Source organism: Hemitrygon akajei, chromosome 17, assembly GCF_048418815.1.
Source record: "Hemitrygon akajei chromosome 17, sHemAka1.3, whole genome shotgun sequence".
Classification (NCBI taxonomy): domain Eukaryota; kingdom Metazoa; phylum Chordata; class Chondrichthyes; order Myliobatiformes; family Dasyatidae; genus Hemitrygon; species Hemitrygon akajei.
Genome location: NC_133140.1, coordinates 58,469,424 through 58,494,031, shown reverse-complemented (window position 1 = coordinate 58,494,031; position 24,608 = coordinate 58,469,424). Strand labels below are relative to the sequence as shown.

At 42.3% G+C, this 24,608-nt stretch overlaps 1 protein-coding gene across 1 annotated transcript in view; it reads right to left on the bottom strand.

The window, feature by feature from the left end:
* Positions 1–20,756, bottom strand: part of slc22a31 (solute carrier family 22 member 31) — a 49,752-nt gene extending 28,996 nt beyond the window's left edge. The window contains exons 1-3 of the mRNA XM_073070222.1: positions 20,218–20,756; positions 14,525–14,628; positions 10,161–10,315 (exon numbers count right to left, since the gene is read on the bottom strand). Coding sequence (XP_072926323.1) covers positions 10,161–10,315; positions 14,525–14,628; positions 20,218–20,589 — 631 coding nt within the window. The 5' untranslated portion in view covers positions 20,590–20,756. The remainder of the gene's footprint in view (positions 1–10,160; positions 10,316–14,524; positions 14,629–20,217) is intronic.
* Positions 20,757–24,608: the final 3,852 nt, after the last annotated feature.

The following is a 24,608-nucleotide window of genomic DNA, read 5'->3' as shown; positions in this document are numbered from 1 at the left end:
ATCTGGTATTATTTAGCATCAGTTATTTAAACATTTGTCTTAGTATATAGTATATATTTTACCTTTCTATGCATATAAAACACTTAAGAAACATATGTATTCCAATAATTCACTGCGTTGCTTAGTAATAATTGTAGCTGTCATCAGGGCAGGGCCTTTCACATGCTCCATTATTCGCACTTTATCCGTTATCCTTTAAAATTGTTCCAATCGTTGACCGCCTGTAGCCTAATGCTTTTCCAGTGACCGATGGCGTTTCACTTCTTTCCAAACACTTTATTATTTCCACTTTATTTTCAATTGCGATCACTTCCCATCAATGGAACAGAAACACTGCGGGCAGCGGGTCCCAAGCTCCGCCGGCTCCCAAAGTCTGCTGGGTCCTAAGGACCACCGCACTGAGACAGGCTAAATGGGACAAGTGGGAGCTGTGCTGGGTTTGGGTATTTGATCATCCACAATATCCCGTGTGGGAATTTAAACTGGAGGTGGCAGTGTGTTTTTTTTTTAAATGAGGTCGAGTTGCGAGCTTGACATCAACCCTGCACGGATGGTACAGGAGTCACTGGATCGACATCAATCCGGCACGGGAGCAGTCTGTCAGTGGATCGAACTCGGAAACCTCTGTTCTCGAGCCCAGCGTTGATCTCACTGTGCCACCAGCTGACTGGAATGGGGTGGGGGGGGGGGGGGTAGGGTCAGGGTGAATCTTACTAGGAAAAATTTAAGCCAAATACAAAGTTAAACACTCAACACAGTGTCAACGGCAATGACTTAAAATAGCGAACAGCATCACTATCTAACTTAAAATGGCAGATGGCGTTCTCCTTCCTCAGTTCGTAAGTATGAGTTGTCCATAAGTCGGACGTTCATAACTCGGGGACTACCTGTAATGTATTTTCTATGCACCATCCATTATTTTCTACATGATTATCCCTGTCACGATTATATGAGAAAAGTTACAAGCCTGATGATTGATAAGCCATTCCAAAGGAATTGCAATATATGGGACCTTATTCGCTGGAAAGCATAGACCAAATGAATGCTAGAAAGACCACATCCAGCACCTTAGCTTTATTTGAGGAAGAACAAATGTAAAGCAGTGACCCAATTCAAATGGAATCACCAATCCTGTGTTAAAAATGTTAAATTGAATAAAACAATTCAAGTTGTTTTTAAACTTCAGCTTTTGTTTTAAAATTTAATTGAATAGCTTAAGTATTTCTGACTACAACAGGCATTTAATATCATTCAAAAGCCTTTGAAAACTGGCAAGATGACAAAGGCTATTTGGATGATTTGTATGCAATAGTAGTATGCAGTGGAATAACAGTAGGCATCTATCTCTGGGATCAACAGGCCAATGGCATCAGATGGGTTTAGCCATGGGCAAGATGCAGTGGGCAAAACTGAGCACTGGTCAGCCTGTGGAAATAAAAGTGAGCTCTCACTGATGAAGCAGAGAAAATGGGAGAAAGATTGCATTCTTAAAAGAGAATGGGTGAGATTGCAGTTTAGGCAGCTGTGGAAAATGATGGGTTTATAGCAAATATCAGTGGATAGTTTCTCTCAAGAGATGAAGACAGAGAAATCCAGAAAAGGGGGAGAATTGTCAGAACTAGACCATGATTTTGCAAACAAGGTGGAAATTAACGTTAAAGACAGGGAACAAACTTGCCAAGTTCCGCACAGTTCTAACAAACTGCACCAATGCTGTCACTGATGCATCAAAGAAAGAATAAAGGACTGGTTACAAAAATAGTTGGGAGAGTGGTACCAGAGAACACCTGGAACAGCCAACAGAAAGGCAGGTGCAGCTAGGACCCAGGCAAGTGCCCATGGCCACACTTTTGTTTTGTAAGAAGTGAGACAAGCTGTTTAAGGCAAGAACAATTTCATCTAGGTGCACAAGGGTGTTGGTGGAAGGGAGCTGGTTGGATTTCTGTTGCAGAAAGAAGCAAAGGACTGCAAGACCTTCCTGATAGGGGGACAGAAATGCATGAAGACTGTGTATCAATTATGAAGATGAAGCAATGGAGGCAGGAATTGGAAACTGTCAAAATGGTGGAAAGTATGCAAGATGTTCAGGGTGCAAGTAGGAAGGGACCAGATAGAGGGAAATGGGACAGAAGAGTAGGGCAAGAGCAGACACAAACCATGGGTTTACCAGGACAGAATTATTTTTGGATCTTGGGTAAGAAATAGAAGAAATGCAATGCTGGGGCACTATCACATTAGAAGGGGATCTCCTGATATGATGAGATCGATGAATTTGTTAGTGGGCTCATGGCCTCGGGGTAGGTATGAGGTACCTGAGAGCTGCCATCTAGACTTTGCAAGTGAGAGGTCAGACCACTGAATAGATAGAACTTAATAGCTATTACTGTTTTGTGTTTCATTTCAAAACAGGTTAGAAGACAACTAATATTCAAAACTGAAATGCAGGGGGGAGAAAAATCAAAGAGTTATTGAACTTATAAGTTGATTAGTACAGATAGGAAAAACATCCAGTTTCACCAACACAGATTAGGCTGTCACTGAGAAATCTTCACTTTAAAGTATAGTACTGTGCAAAAGCGTTAGGCACCTTAGATTTTTTAAAAAATATGGTTACAGATGGTATGGCCTCTCTAGAGTTCTGATCTCAACATCATTGAGGCTGTCTGGGATGACCTGGAAAGACAGAAGAAGCAAGTGATACAGTGAAAGTCTGCAGAACTGTGGCAACTTCTCCAAGATGCTTGGAACAACCTACCAGCTGACTTTCTTATAAAACTATATTACAGTGTATCTAAGAGAATTGATGTAGTTTTAAAGGCAAAGAGTGGTAACATCAAATTAATTTGATTTAGTGTTTTTTAAACTATTTTCTGCTCTTTATAGTATGTTTTTGATATTGAGAAGCTTTTCATTTCATTATTTTTGAAAGCATCTTCGCTTTACTGAATTTACATGCGCCCAAGGGTTTTGCACAGTACTGTATGAGTATTAAAATTCACTTTAATTCATAACTAAATTCAATATTTTACACAAAAAAAACAGCCCAGGTGCTTCATAGGTACATTATCAAACAGAATTTGACAGGAAGCTATAGAAAAGAGCTACCAAGCTAGATGCTTGATCAAAGAGGCAAGGGCACAGTGAAGGAGATAAAGGGATGGAAGAGTACAGTAAGTTCTAGAGCTAGTGCATTAGCACTTGAATGCCACTAATGGTAACATGAAAGTACTAACGTCAGCAAAGTTTGACTTGTCATTGAACACTGTAACAAACTATTACAGACGTACTGTTGAAAGTATTCTGACTTGTTGCATCACAGTCCGGTATGACAGTTTGAATGTGCAGGAATGCAAAAAGCTGCAAAGAATAGTGGACTCTGCCCAATACATCGGAATCAGAGTCCGGTTTATTATCACTGGCATATGTCATGAGTTTTGTTAGCTTTGCGGCAGAAGTACAATGCAATCATTGATAATACAGAAAAATCTGTGAATTACAGCAAGTATATATGTATATCAAATAGCTAAAAGTAAATTAGTGCAAAAAAGCATAAAAATGTAGTGGGGTAGTGTTCATGTTTCAGTGATCATTCAGAAATCAGATGGCAGAGGGAAAGAACTTGTTCCTGAATTCTTGATTGTGTATTTTTAGGCTTCTATATCCCTCCTTCCCAATCAGAGGAGGTGATGGTTGATAGTATCTACAGTAAGTCCTGCCTCAATAATACAACAGTCATCCTGTGGTCCATGCCATCTTCTTACAACTACTGTCAGTTGTTGTTTTTCCTTTTTTTTGTAAAAAATCACAATTATCAATTTATGTTTTTCTTGTGAATGTTGCTTATATATTACATGCCTGTGATACTGCTGTGTGTAGGTTTTTAATTGCACATGTTTATACATGTACTTACATATATGACAATACATTCAACTTGGATTTTGACAATTAATGGGCCAAAACTCACTGAGAATTTTTAACTGGCAGAGGCTACAGATATAGAGAAGTCCTGATTTGTGAACAAGAATAGTATGGAGTGGACAGCCAGAAACCTTTTCCCAGGGCAGAAATGGCTAATATTTTATGGTGTTGGGAGGAAAGTGCAGGGGGGGGGGGGGGGGGGTGTATGTCAGAAGTTGTTTTATTTTTGTTACACAGGGAGTGGTGGTGGAAGCAGATATATACACGAGTGACATTTAAGAAACTCTTAGATGCAGACATGGATAATAGAAAAATTGAGGGCTATGTGGAAGGGTTAAGTTGACCTTGGAGTATTTAAAGGGTAGGTACAGCAATGTGGGCTGAAGGGCCTGTACTGTGCTATGTTCTATGAGAGAACAGAAAAACATTTTATCTACAAACATTACAACTGTACCAACAAGATAGGACAGCAAAAGCAGTAGGACTTAAAGATGTAACTTGACTCATAGTTAGATGCAACTGAAAGGAAGGGCAAATATATATTTAAAATACATTCCTTATACTTACATGGTACATTTGTTTGCTATATTGCTCTCCCTTATTTAAAGACTAGTTTAATGATGGATTCCCTCATAGTTCCCTCAACCTGCACCTCCCAATTCTTAATCAGAGATTAAGGGAGCTAGGGGTTTACTCTCTGGAGAGAAGGATGAGAGGAGACATAATAGAGGTATACAAGACGTTAAGAGGAATAGATAGAGTGGACAGCCAGCACCTCTTCCCCAGGGCACCACTGCTCAATATAAGAGGACATGGCTTTAAGGTAAGGGGTGGAAAGGTCAAGGGGGATATTAGAGGAAGGTTGGTGGTTGGTGTGTGAAATGCACTGCCTGAGTCAGTGGCGGAGGCAGATACATTAGTGAAATTTAAGAGACTACTAGAAAAGTATTTGGGGGAATTTAAGGTGGGGGTTATATGGAAGGCAGGGTTTAAGGGTCGGCACAACATTGTAGGCCAAAGGTCCTGTACTGTACTGTATTGTTCTATGTTCTACCTCCTACCCAAGATCGACACAACTGCCTGTGCAGGTAGACCCATTGTTTCTGCTTTTTCCTGCGCCATTGAACTTATAACTGCATACGTCAATTCAGTTTTATCCCCCCGGTTCAGTCCCTTCTCACCTACATCTGTGACACTTCACACGCTCTTGATCTTTTCAATGATTTCAGGTTCCTTGGCCCCAAGCATCTTATTTTCACTATCGATGTCCAGTCCCTGTACACCTCTATCCCCCACCAGGAAGGTGTCAAAGCTCTCCATTTCTTTTTGGACACCAAACCCACTGGTTCCCCTCCACCACCACTCTCATCTGTCTAGTGGAACTGGTCCTCACTCTCAATAATTTCTCATTCGACTCCTCCCACTTCCTTCAAACAAAAAGTGTAGCCATGGGCACCCACATAGGTCCCAACTATGCCTGCAGTTTTGTCAGCTACGTGCAATAGTCTCTGTTCCAAACCTACACTGGCATTGCTTCCCAACTCCTCCGAGCTACATTGGTGCTGCTTCCTACACCCATGCTAAGCTCATTAATTTCATCATATTTGCCTCCAACTTCCACCCTGCCTTCAAATGTACCCAGTTCATTTCCCCCTCCCCCTTTCTAGATCTCTCTGCCTCTATCTCTGAAGACAGCTTATCCACTGATGTATTTTATAAACCCACTGACTCTCACAGCTACGTGTGTGTGTATATACATATATATATATATACACACACACTATACCTCTTCCCACCCTCTTTCTTGTAAAAATGCCATCCCCTTCTCTCGATTCCTCCACCTCTGTCACATCTGCTCTCAGGATGAGGCTTTTCATTCCAGAACTAAGGTTATGTCTTCCTTCTTCAAAGAAAGTGGCTTTCCTTCCTCCACTGTCAATGCTGCCCTCAACCATATCTCTTCCATTCTGTGCATGTCTGCCCTCATCCCATCCTCCAGCCACCCCACCAGGGATAGGGTTCCTCTTGTCCTCACCTACCACCCCACCAGTCTCCACAAACAGCACATAATTTTCTGTAACTTACGCCATCTCCAACAGGATTGTACGACCAAGCACATCTTACCCTCACCCCCACTTTTTTGGAGGAATTGCTCCCTATGCTACTCTCTTGTTCATTCATCCCTCCCTACTGATCTCCCTCCTGGCACTTATCCTTGCAAGTGAAACAAGTGCTACACCTGCCCCTACACCTCCTCCCTCAATACCATTCTGGGCCCCAAACAGTCCTTCCAGGTGAGGTGACACTTCACCTGTGAGCCTGTTGGGGTCATCTACTGTATCTGGTGCTCCCAGTGTGAGACCCGATGTAGACTGGGGGACTGCTTCGCCAAGCACCTATACTGCACTGTGGTGATGAGACCATGCTTAGGTAGGAGGAATAACACCTTATACAACATAGAATAGTACAGCACAGTACAGGCAGTTCGGCCAACAATGTTGTGCCGACCCTTAAACCCTGCCTCCCATATGACCCCCACCTTAAATTCCTCCATATACTTGTCTAGTAGTCTCTTAAATTTCACTAGTGTATCTGCCTCCACCACTGACTCAGGCAGTGCATTCCACGCACCAACCACTCTCCGAGTGAAAAACCTTCCTTCAATATCCCCCTTGAACTTCCCTCCTTAAAGCCATGTCCTCTTGTACTGAGCAGTGCTGCCCTGGGGAAGAGGCGCTAGCTGTCCACTCTATCTATTCCCCTTAATATCTTGTATACCTCTATCATGTCTCCTCTCATCCTCCTTCTCTCCAAAGAGTAAAGCCCTAGCTCCCTTAATCTCTGATCATAATCCATATTCTCTAAAACAGGCAGCATCCTGGTAAATCTCCTCTGTACCTTTTCCAATGCTTCCACATCCTTCCTATAGTGAGACGACCAGATCTGGACACAGTACTCCAAGTGTGGCCTAAACAGAGTTTTATAGAGCTGCATCATTACCTCGCAACTCTTAAACTCTATCCCTTGACTTATGAAAGCTAACATCCCATAAGCTTTCTTAACTACCCTATCTACCTGTAAGGCAACTTGCAGGGATCTGTGGACATGTACCTCCAGATCCCTCTGCTCCTCCACACTACCAAGTATCCTGCCATTTACTTTGTACCCTGCCTTGGAGTTTGTCCTTCCAAACTGTACCACCTCACACTTCTCCGGGTTGAACTCCATCTGCCACTTCTCGGCCCACTTCTGCATCCTATCAATATCTCACACCACCAACCTTTGTGTCGTCTGCAAACTTGCCAACCCACCCTTCTACCCCCATTATATTCTGTCTGGTAGCCTCCAACCTGATGGCATGAACACTGACTTCTTGAACTTCCAGTATTACCACCCCCCCCCCAACCTGCGCCCCCTCACCTTCACCATTTCCCATCCCCTTTCCCCTCTCTTACATTATCTCCTTGCCCACCCATCACCTCCCTCTGGTGCTCCTCCCCATGGGCCTTCTATCTCTTTCACCAATCAACTTCCCACCTCTTTATTTCATCCCCCCCCCCTTCAGGTTTCACCCCTCCTTTTAAATCGATTCCTCAGCAATTTTTCTCTAGTCCTGCTGAATGGCCTCAGCCTGAAACGCCATCTGTACACTTTGCCATAGATGCTGCCTGGCCTGTTGAGTCCCTTGAACATTTTGTGTGCGTGTTGCTCAGCGTTCCAAGCTGGTTCTGCCTGAGAAGTATTGGAGGATTGAGTTGAAGTCACTTCATGATGATTCAGGTCATTTGGGGTTTGAAAAGACCTATGGATTGGCCAGAGATTAGCCCTGAATGAAGCCGGCGGTCGAAGAGTACTGCAAGTTGTGAATTTGATGTATACAGAGGAAGACACTGCCTACGAGGGCCGCTGCGTTCTCCCATTTGAACAGTGTGGGACAACTTGATCTGGTGTGTATGGATTTTCTATCAATAGAGCCTGATGCCAGCTACATGACGAATGCCTTGATTATTATGGATCACTACACCAGGTATGCACAAGCCTTCCCTACAAAGGATCAGAGGGTGTCCACCATGGCCAAAGTATTTAATTCAGTATGGTCTTCACAGACAGATACATAGCAATCAGGGACGTAGATTTCAAGAGTAGGCTCATATACAAGTTACTGAGCAGGCTTGGAGTTGAGAAGTCGAGAACTATGCCTTATCACCCTTAGGGTGATCCCCAGCTTGAGATGTTCAACCGGACATTGCGAGACAAGCTTGCAATCTTAGAGATCAGTAAGAACAAGTGGAGTCAACACATTGGACATTCGGTCCACTGTTACAACTGTTCACAAAATGAAGCTACTGGATACTCGCCGTATTATCTGAAGTTTGGGCATGAATTGAGGTTGCCTGTTGACCTCTATTTTGGGACTGGCAAGGAAGATTTACCACAGAACACTTATCTGAAGTATGTGCCTGATATGAGGAGGGAACTGCAAAGGGCCTATGATCTAGCCAAGGTCTCAGCTACCAGGCAAAATCAAGGAAATAAGAGGAGAAATTATCAAAAGGTTAAGTTCTCCCAACTGACGCCTGGAGAGCAAGTCCTTATACAGAATTTGGGGCTACCTGGGAAGCATAAGTTGGCTGACCATTGGGCAGCTACACCTGGTGTAGTGGGGAGTCAGATGTCAAATGTACCAGTTTTCCAGGTGACACCAAAAGATGGGAATGGACCAGTCAAGATTCTTCATCGGAACCACCTTCTACCTCTGGGGTAAGAAGTATGTGTTGACCCAGAGCCTGACCTGGACCCTACACCTAGTAAGAGGACTCTGCGGCAACGTGGAAGAACCGAAGGACAAGCAGCAGAAAGGCCTGGACAGGACCTAACCACTGAATGTGATACGGACTCAAAGGATGAGGAAATGGGGGTGTGGTATATGCCACCCTTTACAAACTCCCCAGTAATTGACAGAGAGATTCCGAACTATCCCCATGCTGATGCAGGTGAAATGGGGGGGGGGGGGGGGTGGACTAGCAGTGGGCAGGCAGGTTTGCAGTTAGACAATGACGGGAGACTGGACTCTAAAGTAACTGGGCTAGAAGCCAAGCTCAGCCAAGTGACGAAGGGGCCCGAGTTGCCAGGAGACACGAGTGATGGACAGGGAGGGGCCTCCTACGTAAACAAGAAAGAGCCCAGGGAGTGTCTGATGGGGTAAGGAGGTCTCAAAGACTTAGGACCCCCCCCCAGATAGATCGGCCTACGTCACACCAGGGGAACAGAGTGTGGAGCCCATCCCCTTGGTGAGATATGTAACTACCATTTACACCTGGATCAGAGGTCTCAACATCACAAAATTACTTTGAAAATATGTATTATTCATGAAAGGATGATAAATTATCTCAAAGTCATGAGGACATGACTATTTTTGGTTAGGTGGGTGGGGGGAAAGAGAGTGTAATACCCTGGTAAAGGTTTCATTGCTAATATTATAGGGCATTTCATGTAATGATCTTTCTGTAGAAGCAGTGTTTGGGTTATGGTTAGAGATAATGGATGCTTTGGAATGTGAGCCATCCTATCAGGAGAGAAGGCTTGGGGGAGCAAGTTTTTTTTGTGCCTGACACCGGTGTGAGCTTTAGCTTTTGTTCAGCAGGAGATGAAAATAGAAGGCGCTGCAGAGAACCGGTCATAGGATTCGATCCAGTGGGGACCGTGATTCGATGGAGCAAGGTGCGGAAGTCTATTGAGGATTGGTGAATATGACTTTTGGAAGAGTTGAGCTCCAACCTGTGCACATTTGACTGGGCCCTTTTTGTTTTTTTCTCTTTTCCTTACTAACCCTTTTGTTAAGTTAATATTCATAAATACACTTCCTTTAATTATATGCAGTGTATGGTCTGTTATTTCCTGACAACGAGTTGTAACAGGGCAGCAAATCACATTGCGTTCACATAACCTGGGGCTTGGGTAGGAGAGACATTTCGATCTCACAGATTTGGCGGGACTGTAGCGTGTATTCCTTAGACGCACGCGGCCAAAGAATGTCAGGTCTTTTGGCGGTAAGTTGGGAGACCTGCCATTAATGGGCTAACAAGCCATTTCCAGAGACGCCCAGAAAGAAAGGGGGTACAATTACAATAAAACTTATCCTTCCTGTGTCTTTTAAATAAAGTAGTTACAAAAAAATGAAATGCAAAACTTGCTAAATACTGTTTTCCATGTGCCCATAGTCTAAGTTGACCTGTACTTACTTGCAACATATGCAGACAAGAAGATTCCAGCCAATGCAATCCCACTGAACATACGAAATACAAGAAACATGATGAAATCCACAGAGACTGAAACTCCAATGTGCTGAATAATTGTTACAACCACCGAAAGAATAAATGTACTTCGACGGCCCAACCTAGAAATTAAAATGTAAGTTAATTTACATACAGGATTACAATGCAATTATTTATATGGAGAAAAATGTGGTCTGGAAATTGTTAAAAGTATTAATGCTTTAGCATAGGCATGGACAAGGATAGGACCAGATGGTAGGGTAGAGTATATAAATGGGGAGGGGGGGGGGGTGCCAATTATGACGGTATTAGGCAGGAACTTGGGAGCAGATGTTCTCGGGGAAATGCACAGCAGAAATGTGAAGTTTAGGGAGCCCTTGCATGGGGATCTGGACAGGTTTGTCTCAATGAAATGGAAAGGATGATGAAGGAGCCATAAGTTAGTCAAGAGAAAGAAGGAAGCATACTTAAGGTATAGGAAACAAATATCAGATAGGGCTTGCAAGTTATAGGGTAGCCAAGAATGAGCTTAGGAGAGTTAGAAAGGGACGCGAGAGGGCTTTAGTAAGTAAGATTAAAGAAAACCCCAAGGCATTCAACACATTCACGAAGAACAGGAGGATAACAAGAGTGTTAGGACTGCTCAGGGATAAAGGGGGAAACTTGGCTGAAATCAAAGGTATGGAAGGTCCTTTGCTCCGGTGCTAACCAGTGAGAGGGTCTTTGACAAAATGTGAGGTCAGTGTAGAACAGGCTAATATGTTAGAGCATGTTGAAGTTAAGAAAGAGGCAGGGTTGGCACTTTTGAAAAACATGAGGATGTACGACTCTTGGGATAGGATGAGATATACCTCAGGGTTATGACCGGAAGTGAGGGAAGAGATTGCTAGGGCGTTGACAATGGTCTTTGTATCCTCACAGAGATTAAGTAATAGTCCTGTGGCCATATGATTAGAGGATGGCAACATTTGTACCTTTGTTCAAGAAAGGCAATAGGGAGAGTCTTAGGAATTTTAGACCAGTGAGTTTTATGTCAGTGGTGGCCAAATTATTGGAGAGGTTTCCTAGAGACAGGATTTATGAACATTTGAAGAAGCATAGGCTGACTGGGAATAGTTAGCATGGTTTGGTGAAGAGCAGCTCATGCTTCCACAAGCGTGACGGAATTCTTCAAGGAGATGTCATAACAAATTGATAATGGTGGTGGTGTACATGGATTTTAGTAAGCCATTTGATAAGATTCCCCATGGATGGCTTATCCAGAAGGTTATGATGCATGGGAAAATTTAGGAGCATGTGTTCAGAATTGGCTAACCCCCAGAACTCAGAGGGCAGCAGTAGATAGAGTGTAATCTGTCTGGAGGTCAGTGATTAATGGTGTTTCGCAAGGACCCCTGCTCCTTGTGATTTTTATGACTTGGATGAGTATATGGAAGGCCGGATTACCAAGTTTGCAGATGATATGATGGTTGATCAATATGACGGTTGTAGTGGATCATGTAGAAGGTTGTTGTGGATTACAATGGGACATAAAATACAGAACTGGGCTGAGAAGTGGCAGATGGAGTTCAATCTGGGAAAGTATGAAATGATACAATTTGGAAGGTCAAATTAAAGACAGAGTTCAAGGTTAATGGCAGGATTCTTAGCAGTGTGGAGAAACAGGGATCTTTGGGTCAAATTCAATAGATGCCTCAAAGTTGCCACACAAATTGATGGGGTGATTAAGTCATATGGTGTATGGCCTTGATTAGTCAAAGGTTTGAGTTCAAAAGTCACAAGGTAATATTGCAGCTCTATAAAACTTCGGTTAGATCATACTTGGAATATTATGTTCGGTTGCCTCATTACAGGAAGGATGTGGAAGTTTTAGAGGATACAGAGATTTACCAAGATGCTACCTGGATTAGAGAATATGTCTTATGTGGAAAGGTTGAGAGAGCTAGGGCTTTTCTTTTAGGAGTGAAGGAAGATGAGGTGACTTGATAGAGATGTATAGTTGGCATAAATAAGTGGACATTCAGTACCATTTTTCCTTGTGCAGCACCCGAGGACATCCTTTTAAGGTGAGCGAGAGAAAGCTTGGGACAGAAGTCAGAGGCAAGATTTAAAATAAAATAAATACAAAGAAATTAAAGACTGGAACACACTGCTTGGGGTGATGGTTTAGGTGATATATTAGGGACAATTAAGAGACTCTTAGATTAGCATATGGATGAAAGAAAAGTAGATTATGGGCTATGTATGAGAGAAGGGTTAAGCTGATCATGGAGTAGTTCTATATAGTTTGGCAAAGCATTGTGGGCCATAGAGCTGTACTGTGCCATACTCTTCAATGTTCTAAGTTTACTTATTTTCTCTCAGCTAATCAGAACATCCATTATCCCACCTTAATTCAGATGATCACTTGTTTTTACTTCTATCCCAAGATAAACTTTGAGCTTAATTCCCATCCAAAATATTTAGGCGAAAATTGCCCATGGAGCTACTTAACTTGGAAACTCAAGCCATAGAAGCATAACTAGGCCAATGGCCCAAGTCTGTGCTGCCAATTGATCATGGTTGATTTATTTTCCCTCTCCCATTCTCCTGCCTTCTACCCATGACCTTGCACATTCTTACTAATCAAGAACCTATAACTCGTGCTTTAAATATACCCAGTGACTTGATTGCCATAGCTGTTTGTGGCAATGGATTCCACAGATTCACCACCTTCCAGCAAAAGAAACTGTTCCACATTTTTGTTTGAAAGGGACACCTTTTTATTCTGAGGCAGTCCTCTCCCACTATTGGAAACATCATCTCCATCTCTTTTTAGGCCATTCAATATTCAGTAGGTTGCAACTAGTTTACCACCCCCCCCCCCCCCACAAATTCTCCTGTACTCCAGTTGACAGACTCAAAGCCATCAAATGGTCATGTTAACCCTTTCATTCCCAGGATAATTCTGTAAACCTCTTTTAAACCCTCTGTAATGGCAACACATCTTTTCTTTGATATGGGGCCAAAAACTGCTCACAAAACTCCAAACGTAGCTTGACCAATGGCTTATCAAGTCTCAACATTACATTCTTGCTTTTATATTATAGTCCTCTCCAAGTGGATGCTAACATTCCACTTGTCTTCCTTACCACTGACTCAACCCTCAACCTGTAAATTTACCTTTAGGGAATCCTGCACTAGGACTCCCAATTCTCTTTACACTTCCGATTACTAAATTTGCTCCCCATTTAGAAATTAGTCTATGCCTTCATTTCTTTTACCTTCTTCCTTTTTGGGCCCCTTATTTTAGAAAGGATATGCTGAAACTGGAGAGGGTTCAAAGGAGGTTCACAAAAATGATTTCAGGATTGAATGGCTTGTCATATGAAGAGCGTTCGTTGGCTCTGGGCCTGTATTCACTAGAATTCAGAAGAATGAGGGTGATCTCATTGAAACCTATTGAATGGTGAAAAGTCTTGATAGAGTGGATGTGGAGAGATTGTTTCTATGGTGGGAGAACCCAAGACCAGAGTTCACAGGCTCAAAATAGAGAGGTGTCTTTCTAGAACAGAGATGAGCAGGAATTTCTTTAGCCAGAGAGTGGTGAACCTGTGGAATTTGTTACCACAGGCAGCTGTGGAGACCAAGTCTTTATGTATACTTAAGGCAGAGGTTGAGAGATTCTTGAATGGTTAGGGCATGAAGGGCTACAGGGAGAAGGCAGAGATTAGGGCTCAGAGGAAAAATGGATCAGCCATGATGAAATGGTCAAGCACTTGATGGGCCAAGTGGCCTAGTTCAGTTCCTATATCTTATGGTTTTATGGTCAAAGTGCATGACATACACTTCCTGACACTATATTCCATCTGGCACTTCTTTGCCCATTATCCTAACATGTCCAAACCCTTCAGCAGACTCCTTGCTTCCTCAACGCTACCTACCTCTCCACCTATCTTGAAGGATGAATTTCCAAGAGTTCTGGCAACGGGTTATTTGAGTGTTGGAGTGATGCAGCGACAATAAATCCATATTCTGAGAGTACCGCAATTACTGCTTTTGGCAAACAGACAAGTATGTGTAATAGGGTGTAAATATTTTTGTTTACCTTTTGAAATTTCAATGATTGTAGCTGCTAGATTTTTTAGTACTAATCAATTCTATATTTGGAAGAATAATGCAAACTCTTCCATTCACATAATTCTCGTTATGCCAGGAATAGAAAAAAAAAGTTACAAGTAATACAATAAAAACATTTTTGAAATTTACAATAATAGCTACTTTAATGATTATTAAACACCAAAAACCAATTATTCAAAACTGGAGAGGGCAAAATTGGAAAGAAACCTTACCTATCTGCAACAGCTCCAAGGGTCAAGAATCCAACAATCCAGCCAATGGAATAGCCTACTTGCTCCAAAGGAACCTTCCAGTAGTTTTTGCAAACCAAATTCCACTTAAAAATAAATAAAAATAAAACCCATTTTGTCTTAAGAATTCCCAGCATATATTTTGTCAACTTCTCTCTTCTACAGAAAAATTCAAACAATAATCCTCATTGGTAAACATAACCCCATCTGCCTGTGTACAATGTCCAATGATTAGGTTCTTATCTTTGTCATCTTTACAGCACGGTAACAGGATCTTCTGACCCGTTGAGTCTGCGGTGCCCAATTACAGCCATGTGGTCAATTAACCTACCAAACTGTAAACTTTTGGAACATGGGAGGAAACTAGAGCAGCCAGCTGAAACCACACGGTCACAGGGAGAATATACAGACTCCTTATAGGCAACAGTGGAATTGAACCTAGGTCACTGGTGCTGAAATCGCATTCAGCTAACCACTAAACTGTGCTGCCCCATCTCAGTAATGAAAGACTATAAATCAGTGAACATAATGCAGACCCGTATCTTTAGAAAAAGTGCTATTCTCTTCTTTTTCGCTAACTCATGGGATTGAACATGACCTATTTCCATTTCAGTTCAGAGGTAGCTGAGGAGAACAATGAGGGATCAAAAGATTTTGCCACAGCTGGAATCTAAGTCATTCTTGGACTGGCCAAGTATGAAAGAAGTTGACATGTACTTCTTAATATTTTTAAACGTGGTTTGTCCATGCTCTTGTGGAGATGTGAAGTTCTCAGCATCAACCCAAATGATTCTCTTTTTTGTCATCAGCCATGGATTTCTATAAGTTGATGGTACATTTACAATCTCACACCCCAATATGATCACCAGCAAGTTAAACACTTTCTTCAGTACCCTAACCACCTCCATTGCCATTTCCTCAACACAGATCACAGCATCAGTGGTGCAGACCAAGAAGGTATGGTTAAAGGAGGCAGAGGAGAACTATAGGATTGCTTTGAATCAGTGGACTGGTCAATATTTAGGGATTAATTTTCGAGTTTGAATGAATACTCCATAGTTGTTACTGACTACATCAAGACCTGTGTGGATGAGCGTGTGCCTTCAAGAACATACCAGACATACCCAAACCCAAAGTCATGGACATACCAAGAGATTCATAGTCTGCTGAGGGCTAGATCTGTGGCACACAAGATCAATGATCCAGAAATATACAAGCAGCCCAGGTACAACATATGGAAGATTACTTTAAAGCAGAAAAAACAATTCAGATTGTTAGAGACAGAATCCTGTGCACATCAGCTCTGGCAGGATTTGCAGGCCATTTCCTACAAAGCGAAACCTTACATGTAATTCTTCATTCCCTAATGAGCTCAACACCTATTACGCACGCTTTGAAAGGAAGAATAAAACTAAACCTGCAGGAATACCTGCAGCATCTGGTGATTCTGTGACTGGCTGCAAAGCCCAAAGTCAAAATCTCTTTCAAGAGGGTGAGCCCTCACAAGGCATCGGGTCCTAGTGTACCTGGTGAGGCTCTAAAAACCCTTAATAACCAACTGGCAGGAGAGTTCAAAGATGTCTTCAATCTTTCACCGCTGCAGTTGGAAATTCCCACCTGCTTCAAAAGGCGACAATCATACCAGTGCACAAGAAGAAAAGGGTGAGCTGTTTCAATGACTATCACCCATCTACTGTGATGAAGTGCTTTGACAGGTTTGTCATAGCTAGAATCAACTCCTGCCTAAGCAAGGACCTAGACCTGGTACAATTTTCCCATCAACACAATAGGTCTACAGTGGATGCAATCTAAATGGATCACCACTTTATCATCTGGACAATAGCAACATCCGTGTCAAGCTGCTGTTTACTGAGTATTGCTCAGCGTTCAACATAATCACAAATAACATCTCCTCACTAATAATCAACACTGCTGTACTTTAAGGATATGTGCTTAGCCCACTGTTTCACTCTCTCTGCACCCACGACTGTGTGGCTAGACAGAGTTCAAACACCGTCTAGAAATTTGCCAACAACATAACTATTGTGATGAGGAGGCATACAGGAGTGAGACAGACTGGCACTCAACAGCAAGAGCAGGGAATTGATTTTGTACTTCAGGAAGGGGAAGTCAAGGGAAAACACACCAGTTCTTATTGAAGGATCAGAAGTAGAAAGGGTGAGCAATTTTCAAGTTCCTGGGTGTCAACATCTCTAAGGATCTATCCTGGGCTGAACATATTGATGCAATTACAAAGAAGGCATGACAGTGGGTATATTTCATTAGAAGTTTGAGCAGACTTCATATGTCACCAAAGACACTCGCAAATTTCTACGGATGTACTGTGGAGAGCATGCTGACTGTTTGCATCAGCATCTGCTATGGAGGGGCCACTGCACAGGAAGAGAAAAAGCTGCAGGAAGTTGCAAACTCAGTGAGCTGTATCTTGGGAACAAGCTTCCACAGCATCCAGCACACTTTCAAAAACTGATGCCTTAAAAAAAGGCAGCATCCATCATTATGGCCTCTCGTCACCCAGGATATTCCCTCCTCATTGCTTTCATCAAGGCTACGGTTCAGGACCCCAAAGACACACACTCACTGTTTCAGGAACAACTTCTTCCTCTCCACCATCAGATTTTTGATTGGACAACGAATCCATGAAAACTATCCCACGATTGTTCTTATCTTCTTGCACTACTCGTTTAGTTTTTTAAAATATACTGTACTTATTGTAACTTAGTTTGTATTATGTATTGCAATGTACTACTGCCTCAAAACAAATTTCATGACAGTGATACTAAACCGGATTTGGATTCATTTTTATGCATTCATTAACTTGCATCTCAAGGTACTATAGATCAATGCTTCAAAGGTCCATGATGCTTACTGTGCATATCAGGTCAATATTGTATGACCCAAAATACATTTTCTTGCACTTCTCTGGATTAAATTCATCTGCCAATACTCTACGCAAATTTCCAGCTGATCAGCCCTTTTGAACCCTTAGGAAGCTCCACCACGTGGTCACTGATTACATACTATCATACTGCTTGCTATCATGTTGCCAACATAGAATGGAGGTGAAAATTTATAAAAGATTCTCTATGATTTGCTTGACTTGCAGAGAAAGTTTTGATATGGTGATATGGCTTCCTGCCTTTTACTGGGAGTTATTTCAGTTGGAAGATCATGTTCATTGTATCTTTTGATTGATAGAATTCACACTAATTTGGGGAGCAGCCCTTCAGCCACTGAGAAGTAGTCACCAATGACCGTTTTCATGGCTTTTCCTCTGGTAGATAGTAGGGAGACCTCTCAGAAATTTATAAAATTGTTCTCCTCTTCCATGATATGGGAAAAATGGGCTTGTGAGTATGCTTCTGAAATTCCTCTTTTAAGTTTTAAATTTCAAAGGGGAATCCAGAGATATCTTTAAATTTAGTCTATTGGAGAAGCGCTTCATACACCAGGAATTTATGCAACTTCTTTCTCTTAATTACAGGGAGCAGCGCTATTTGCCACTACCAGTGCATCACTTACAAAAGAAAAATAATGCAAGAACAGAAATATCCTGATAGTTAAATTATGATAATTGGTTCAAAATTCGGGTTACATTGCATTTTAAAAAAACTCAAATTAAGCACTCACCAAAGCCACTTTGTGAAGATTACTTACACTATTTAACACGTTATAAACTAATCACTTTTGCACTGGATTCAACGATAGCTATCAGTACAATAAACATGTAGTTTATCAGCTTTAGTAGCTTATGAAACACTAGCTTTTCTTTGAACATCATATTTCAATAGTATATAATGGCTTCTTACCAGCACAGAACTGAACTATCTAGGAAGTTAACTTTTGAACACCTGGTACAATAACTGAAAAAGAATGGACTGTGTTGTGGTTTGGAAATGAGTCACGTAAAATGTGCTCCTGGATATGCAAAGTAGAAATAGTGCTATCATTGTTCTTTCAACAGGCAGGTGAAACCGGTTTGGTAAAATTCTGATGACATTATTAAAAAGTTAATAGAGTTTTAAAAAGGTGTGTAGTCTACAGTGGACTAATAAAATCAACTTGCTTATTTCAATAAATTACAAAATCTATATGAAAGTGTTAATAATGTCATTATCCACAAGAATTTTACATTAAAGAATGACCAGAAATTACATTTTTATTAATATGCTAATTACCAATATTCCTTATGCAAAGACTGTTCTAAAAAAGTGCATTAACGTTTCAGCATGTTAAACACTATAACAAGTTAGTTGCAAAAAAGATTTAGCATAAGTGAATTCTGAATTTGTCTTATTGACAAGTTGAACAGCAATGTTTTATTAAAGATCTTGTGGTTAGGAAACTGCTGAAATGACCACAGGAACACATTAATCTGACAACTAGATACAGTGATTCTAAACCAATGCTTTCAGCTACAGATTGTGCGTGGAATGGGTTGCTGGCGACTGTGGTGGAGGCAATAGGATCTTTTAGAGACTCCTGGATAGGTACATGGAGCTTAGAAAAATAGAGGGCTACGGGTAACCAGAGGTAATTTCTAAAGTAAGTACATGTTTGGCACAGCATTGTGGACCGAAGGGCCTGTATTGGGCTGTAGGTTTTCTATGTTTCTACAGATTAGCATTTCCTTCCAAACAATTTCGTATTTGACTTTGCTAGAATTGGATCTTAAGAGAATTGAAATTTCAGAGGGAAGTAGTGTAAATGAGTGAAGAGAAACTCTTACAAATCCAAAAGCATAGTTTTAGTTCCCAATGAAAAGATGGAGAAAGTGACAAGCAGCAGTTGGTTTTCCAGCTGAACAGATTATCTATACCTTTGATACATTATTTCTTTACATTAAAGTGCTGTGTAAATAAATATGGTGAAGAGTTGTTGTAACTCCTGGGGTTTATTTTAAATAGACTGTCAATACCATTCAGTGGTTAGCTATTTTGCATATTAGTTAACCTGCAAGTATAAACAAGGATCTCCATATCCTGCTTCAGAAGTTATATGAAAATAAGGCAAGAAATGTGCGACTTGTTTAAAATTTGCATGCCCCAAAGCGCATAAAACACCTTCGTTAAAAAAAGTACAGTATTATTTATCGTACCAGACATCGCGCCATCCAAACCGGTCTTCTTACAGACCGACATGATGTAAAGGTATTGACGCATAAAGTTACAGATAATTACAAGAGATGGGCATATACAAATTAACCTGAATCAAAGATATTAGATATTAAACATCGAATTTATCGTGTTCCTGAGTGACCGCAAAACGACAATTAACCGCAACGTTGGTGTCCAAGATGCAATTGACCATGTGACTCAACGCCAAACTCAAATATGGAAATTAATTAAATATCAGATGCAGAAAACACAAGTAACAGGTCTGAGCACGTTTCATGGTTGTATATTAAAGCAATTGTGCAATCAATCAGCTAAACTCAATTTTTAAAATTGCAACAGGGCCAGAGACGTTTACCAAGAATTGCTTGGCTGATGTATATATGCAGCAAGTAAACTAGGCGACGTACTGCGAAGCTTAACGGACAAGACAAACTTTGGACCGTTTTATTTTCATCAGCCCATCTGGTGTAAATGTGACTAATATATAACAAGGTGATAAAAATAGTGAAGGGTGCCCTCAGCCCCGCTGCCGCTCACCTGAGTGACGACGTTGGTCTGCAGGCCGACCGGCGGCCCGAAGCGCCAGCCCCGCGTGCACGGGACGCTGCCGTTAGCAACCGGCCGGCTCGCGCCCGTCGCCGGGTATCGGAGGAGCTGGCAGCGGCTCCAGGCGCCGCCCGTCCGCCGCGGCAGGCTGTGGTTGAGGAGCTGCGCCCCCGACGAGTTTCTCAGGCTTTCGGGGAGCAGCTGCGGGTCGGGCTGGCAATGGTGAGCCGGCGTGAGCGTGAAGAACACGCTGCTGCAGAGGCTCAAAGCCACCAGCAGGTTGGGGACGCAGGCGAAAGCCGCCAGCAGTTTGTGGCAGCGGCCGAAGCCTCCGACGTGAGGTATGATACTGTCGAACTCCATGCCTTCCGCAAAGTATTCCTTTTCTCACGAGTTTCTGTGCAAACGGTGATTTATGTGCGAAGCCGATGAGTCATTGCCGATGACGAATCGCTTACCTTTAAAGAGAGGCGGATGGAAACGTAATTTGTTTAGATTTACTTTACAAAAAGTTCATGATGCTGGCGTCTAGTCCGTTACCTCGCGTTCTTACTGGGAAAATAAATCAAAATCAGTTCAAAGAAATGGAATCTCTTCAGTGTCCTTAATTCACAAAACTAGTTAAAATGCTAGAGCAACGTTCTCTTAATGGACAACACCTAATTTTACCTGACTGAACCCAATTAATACGCAGTAAAATCAGCACTACTGAAGATTTACTATTGCATTCATACTTAAGACTAGGTAGAGCTCGTAAAGCAGAGCCAAGCAAAAAGGACGTACCAGAATTTTATAAAAAGTGGAGAGGAGAGATGCGCAGCAGCCGGACAGACTCTGTGGAGTGAGGTACAATCGCCGGAAACAGCTACAGTTCACACAAAAGCACAAGCATTGGGGGACAGAAAGAGAAATACCCAATGACACGGACACCAAGGAAAAGTAAACAAGAATGAATGTCAATCAAAAAATCAAGGCAGATCCTCACAAAATGCTGGAGGAACTCAGCAGGCCAGGCAGCATCTATGGAAAAAAAAGTCCTAAAGAAGGGTCTCGGCCCGAAACGTCGTCTGATTGCTCTTTAACACAGATGTTGCCTAGCCTGCTGAGTTCCTCCAGCGTCTTGTGTGTGTTGGTTTGGATCTCTAGTATCTGAAAACTTTCTCGTGTTTGTCAGATCCTCTACCGACTCCATTTTCTTGTCCTTACTTCTGATCCCATCAATAACTTGACATCGTTCCATTATTTTGAATGGAATGGTTGCGACTCGATGGGCCGAGCATATATTTAAGACAAGGTCGGATAGATTTTTGCAGAGTAGGGGAATTAACGGTTATGGGGGAAAGCAAGGAGATGGGGATGAGTCCATGGCCAGATCAGCCATGATATTATATGGCGGAGCAGGCTCGACAGAGCAGATTCCTTATGTAGAGAATAGTAAAAACTTTCTTTTCTTCTCATTCCTTAAAGAGCTGATTGTGGACTTCAGAAAGGGTAAGACAAGAGAACACAAACCAATCCTTATAGAGGGATCAGAAGTAGAGAGAGAGAGAGAGCAATTTCAAGTTCCTGGGTATCAATAGCTTGGAGGACTTAACCTGGTGCCAACATATCAATACAGCTATAAAGGATGCAAGACAGCGGCGAAATTACAATCCGGCAGGGGTTTGAGGAGATTTGGTTTGAACCTAAAACACTCGCAAATTTCTACAGCTGTACGGTAGAGAGCATTCTGACTGGCTCCATCACCCCGGGATGATCACACTGCACAGGACTTAAGCTGCAGAGTTGTAACATTAGTCAGCTCCGTCATGCGTGGTGGTGTCCAAGATATCTTCAAGGAGCAGTGCCTCAAAAAGATTGACAAATTTCACGACATATGTCGGTGGTGATCATTTTGTTTTCAGCCGGGGAAATGTCCTCTTTATATCTGTCCTGGGAAGGTTTTAACAAGGTCAGCTGTGGTTTCTCTGAACTCTAAATAATAACAATATGACCTAATTATCCGTAGGGGTGGCTGATCGAAGGCGAAAGCATATTAATTAGTTGATCCCGTTTTCCTGCATCTCCAGAAAGGGAAGGCGGAGGGGTACTAATGTAGCTGTAGGATGGTTTAAATCAGAAATGCCAAAAAAAACCCCCAGAATCAGCCAGTAGGACAGCGGTAGCCGTAGGAAGAATTTGTTAATGTTACGTGAAAAGTACTATAAACCATAGGATTAAATGAAGTGAATGGCCTTTTCGAAATGCTGAAATGGGAAGTGAGGATGTGTCCGCTAGTGGACTCTGCGAAGGATCACCTGCTGAATGTGATGTATGCGAGGTGGGGGAAAAAGGAGGGAGAGGAGGAAATACATGAGCACTTTGCCTTTGCTTTCTCCAGTAGCAGTGAGGGTAGATACGGGAAATAGGTTGGATGCAGTCAGGGGTTGTTATTGTCGTGGTTACTTGAAATGACTTGGAGGCACAGACAATTCTTCAAGAAAATTAAACCTTTATTTGCAAACTGAGGCAATCAATGAACTTGTCACCGAAAGCCCACCGAGCTCCGGTGTACAGCATTCTTTATAGTAATTTCTTATCTCAGTTACATTTCGGTTTTATTAGCTTACCCAATCAATTTTTAGTTGCATATCATCTATATATGAATTAATTAATCGCTCTTGCCTAGCCCGCGGTACGTCACCATTGTTTTTCACCCGTTCGCATTGGCGAACGTTTTTCACCCGTTTCACCCGTTCGCACTTATTCGTGGCCAAGATTATGTTTTTCAGACAACCTCCCTCACGGTACATTCCTGCTCGCAGCATCCTGTCCGCCACTGTTATCTCGTACTAAACAAAGGCTGAGTGTAATACATGGGATACATCGCAGCTAATAAGTGTTGCAAAACAAGCAGGTGTACTGTAAGTGCCATAATAGAGATAGATAGATAGATAGATACTTTATTCATCCCCATGGGGAAATTCAACATTTTTTCCAATGTCCCATACAATACACTACAATACACTTATTGTAGCAAAACTAATTACATACAATACTTAACTCAGTAAAAATATGATATGCATCTAAAATCACTCTCTCAAAAAGCATTAATAATAGCTTTTAAAAAGTTATTAAGTAGTTTACTTAAATACATTGAGTCCTAACCCCGGCACTTTAACATATCTTACTCCTGGCGGTTGAATTGTAAAGCCGAATGGCATTGGGGAGTATTGATCTCTTCATCCTGTCTGAGGAGCATTGCATCGATAGCAACCTGTCGCTGAAACTGCTTCTCTGTCTCTGGATGGTGCTATGTAGAGGATGTTCAGGGTTTTCCATAATTGACCGTAGCCTGCTCAGCTACCGATGTTATACTCTCCAGTACTTTGCCCACGACAGAGCCCGCCTTCCTTACCAGCTTATTAAGACGTGAGGCGTCCCTCTTCTTAATGCTGCCCCCCAACACGCCACCACAAAGAAGAGGGCGCTCTCCACAACTGACCTATAGAACATCTTCAGCATCTCACTACAAACATTGAATGACACCAACCTTCTAAGGAAGTACAGTCGACTCTGTGCCTTCCTGCACAAGGCATCTGTGTTGGCAGTCCAGTCTAGCTTCTCGTCTAACTGTACTCCCAGATACTTGTAGGTCTTAACCTGCTCCACACATTCTCCATTAATGATCACTGGCTCCATGAGGCCTAGATCTCCTAAAGTCCACCACCATCTCCTTGGTCTTGGTGATATTGAGACGCAGGTAGTTTGAGTTGCACCATATCACAAAGTCCTGTATCAGTTTCCTATACTCCTCCTCCTGTCCATTCCTGACACACCCCACTATGGCCGTGTCATCAGCGAACTTCTGCACATGGCAGGACTCCGAGTTATATTGGAAGTCTGATGTGTACAGGGTGAACAGGACCGGAATGAGTACGGTTCCCTGCGGCGCTCCTGTGCTGCTGACCACCGTGTCAGACCTACAGTCTCCCAACCGCACATACTGAGGTCTATCTGTCAAGTAGTCCACTATCCAATCCACCATGTGAGAGTCTACTCCCATCTCCGTTAGTTTGTGCCTTAAGATCTTGGGCTGGATGGTGTTAAAGGCACTAGAGAAGTCAAGGAATGTAATCCTCACAGCACAACTGGCCCCAGGTGAGAGAGTGATTTGTGCAGCAAATACATGATAGCATCCTCTACTCCCACCTTCTCCTTAAACTGAAGAGGATCCTGGGCGTGCCTGGTTTGTGGCCTCAGATTCTGTATTATCAGCCGCTCCATGGTCTTCATCACGTGTGACGTCAAGGCAACAGGTCTGAAGTCATTCAACTCCTTTGGTTGTGGTTTCTTCGGTACCGGGACAATACAGGATGTTTTCCACTGTCTGGGTACTCTTC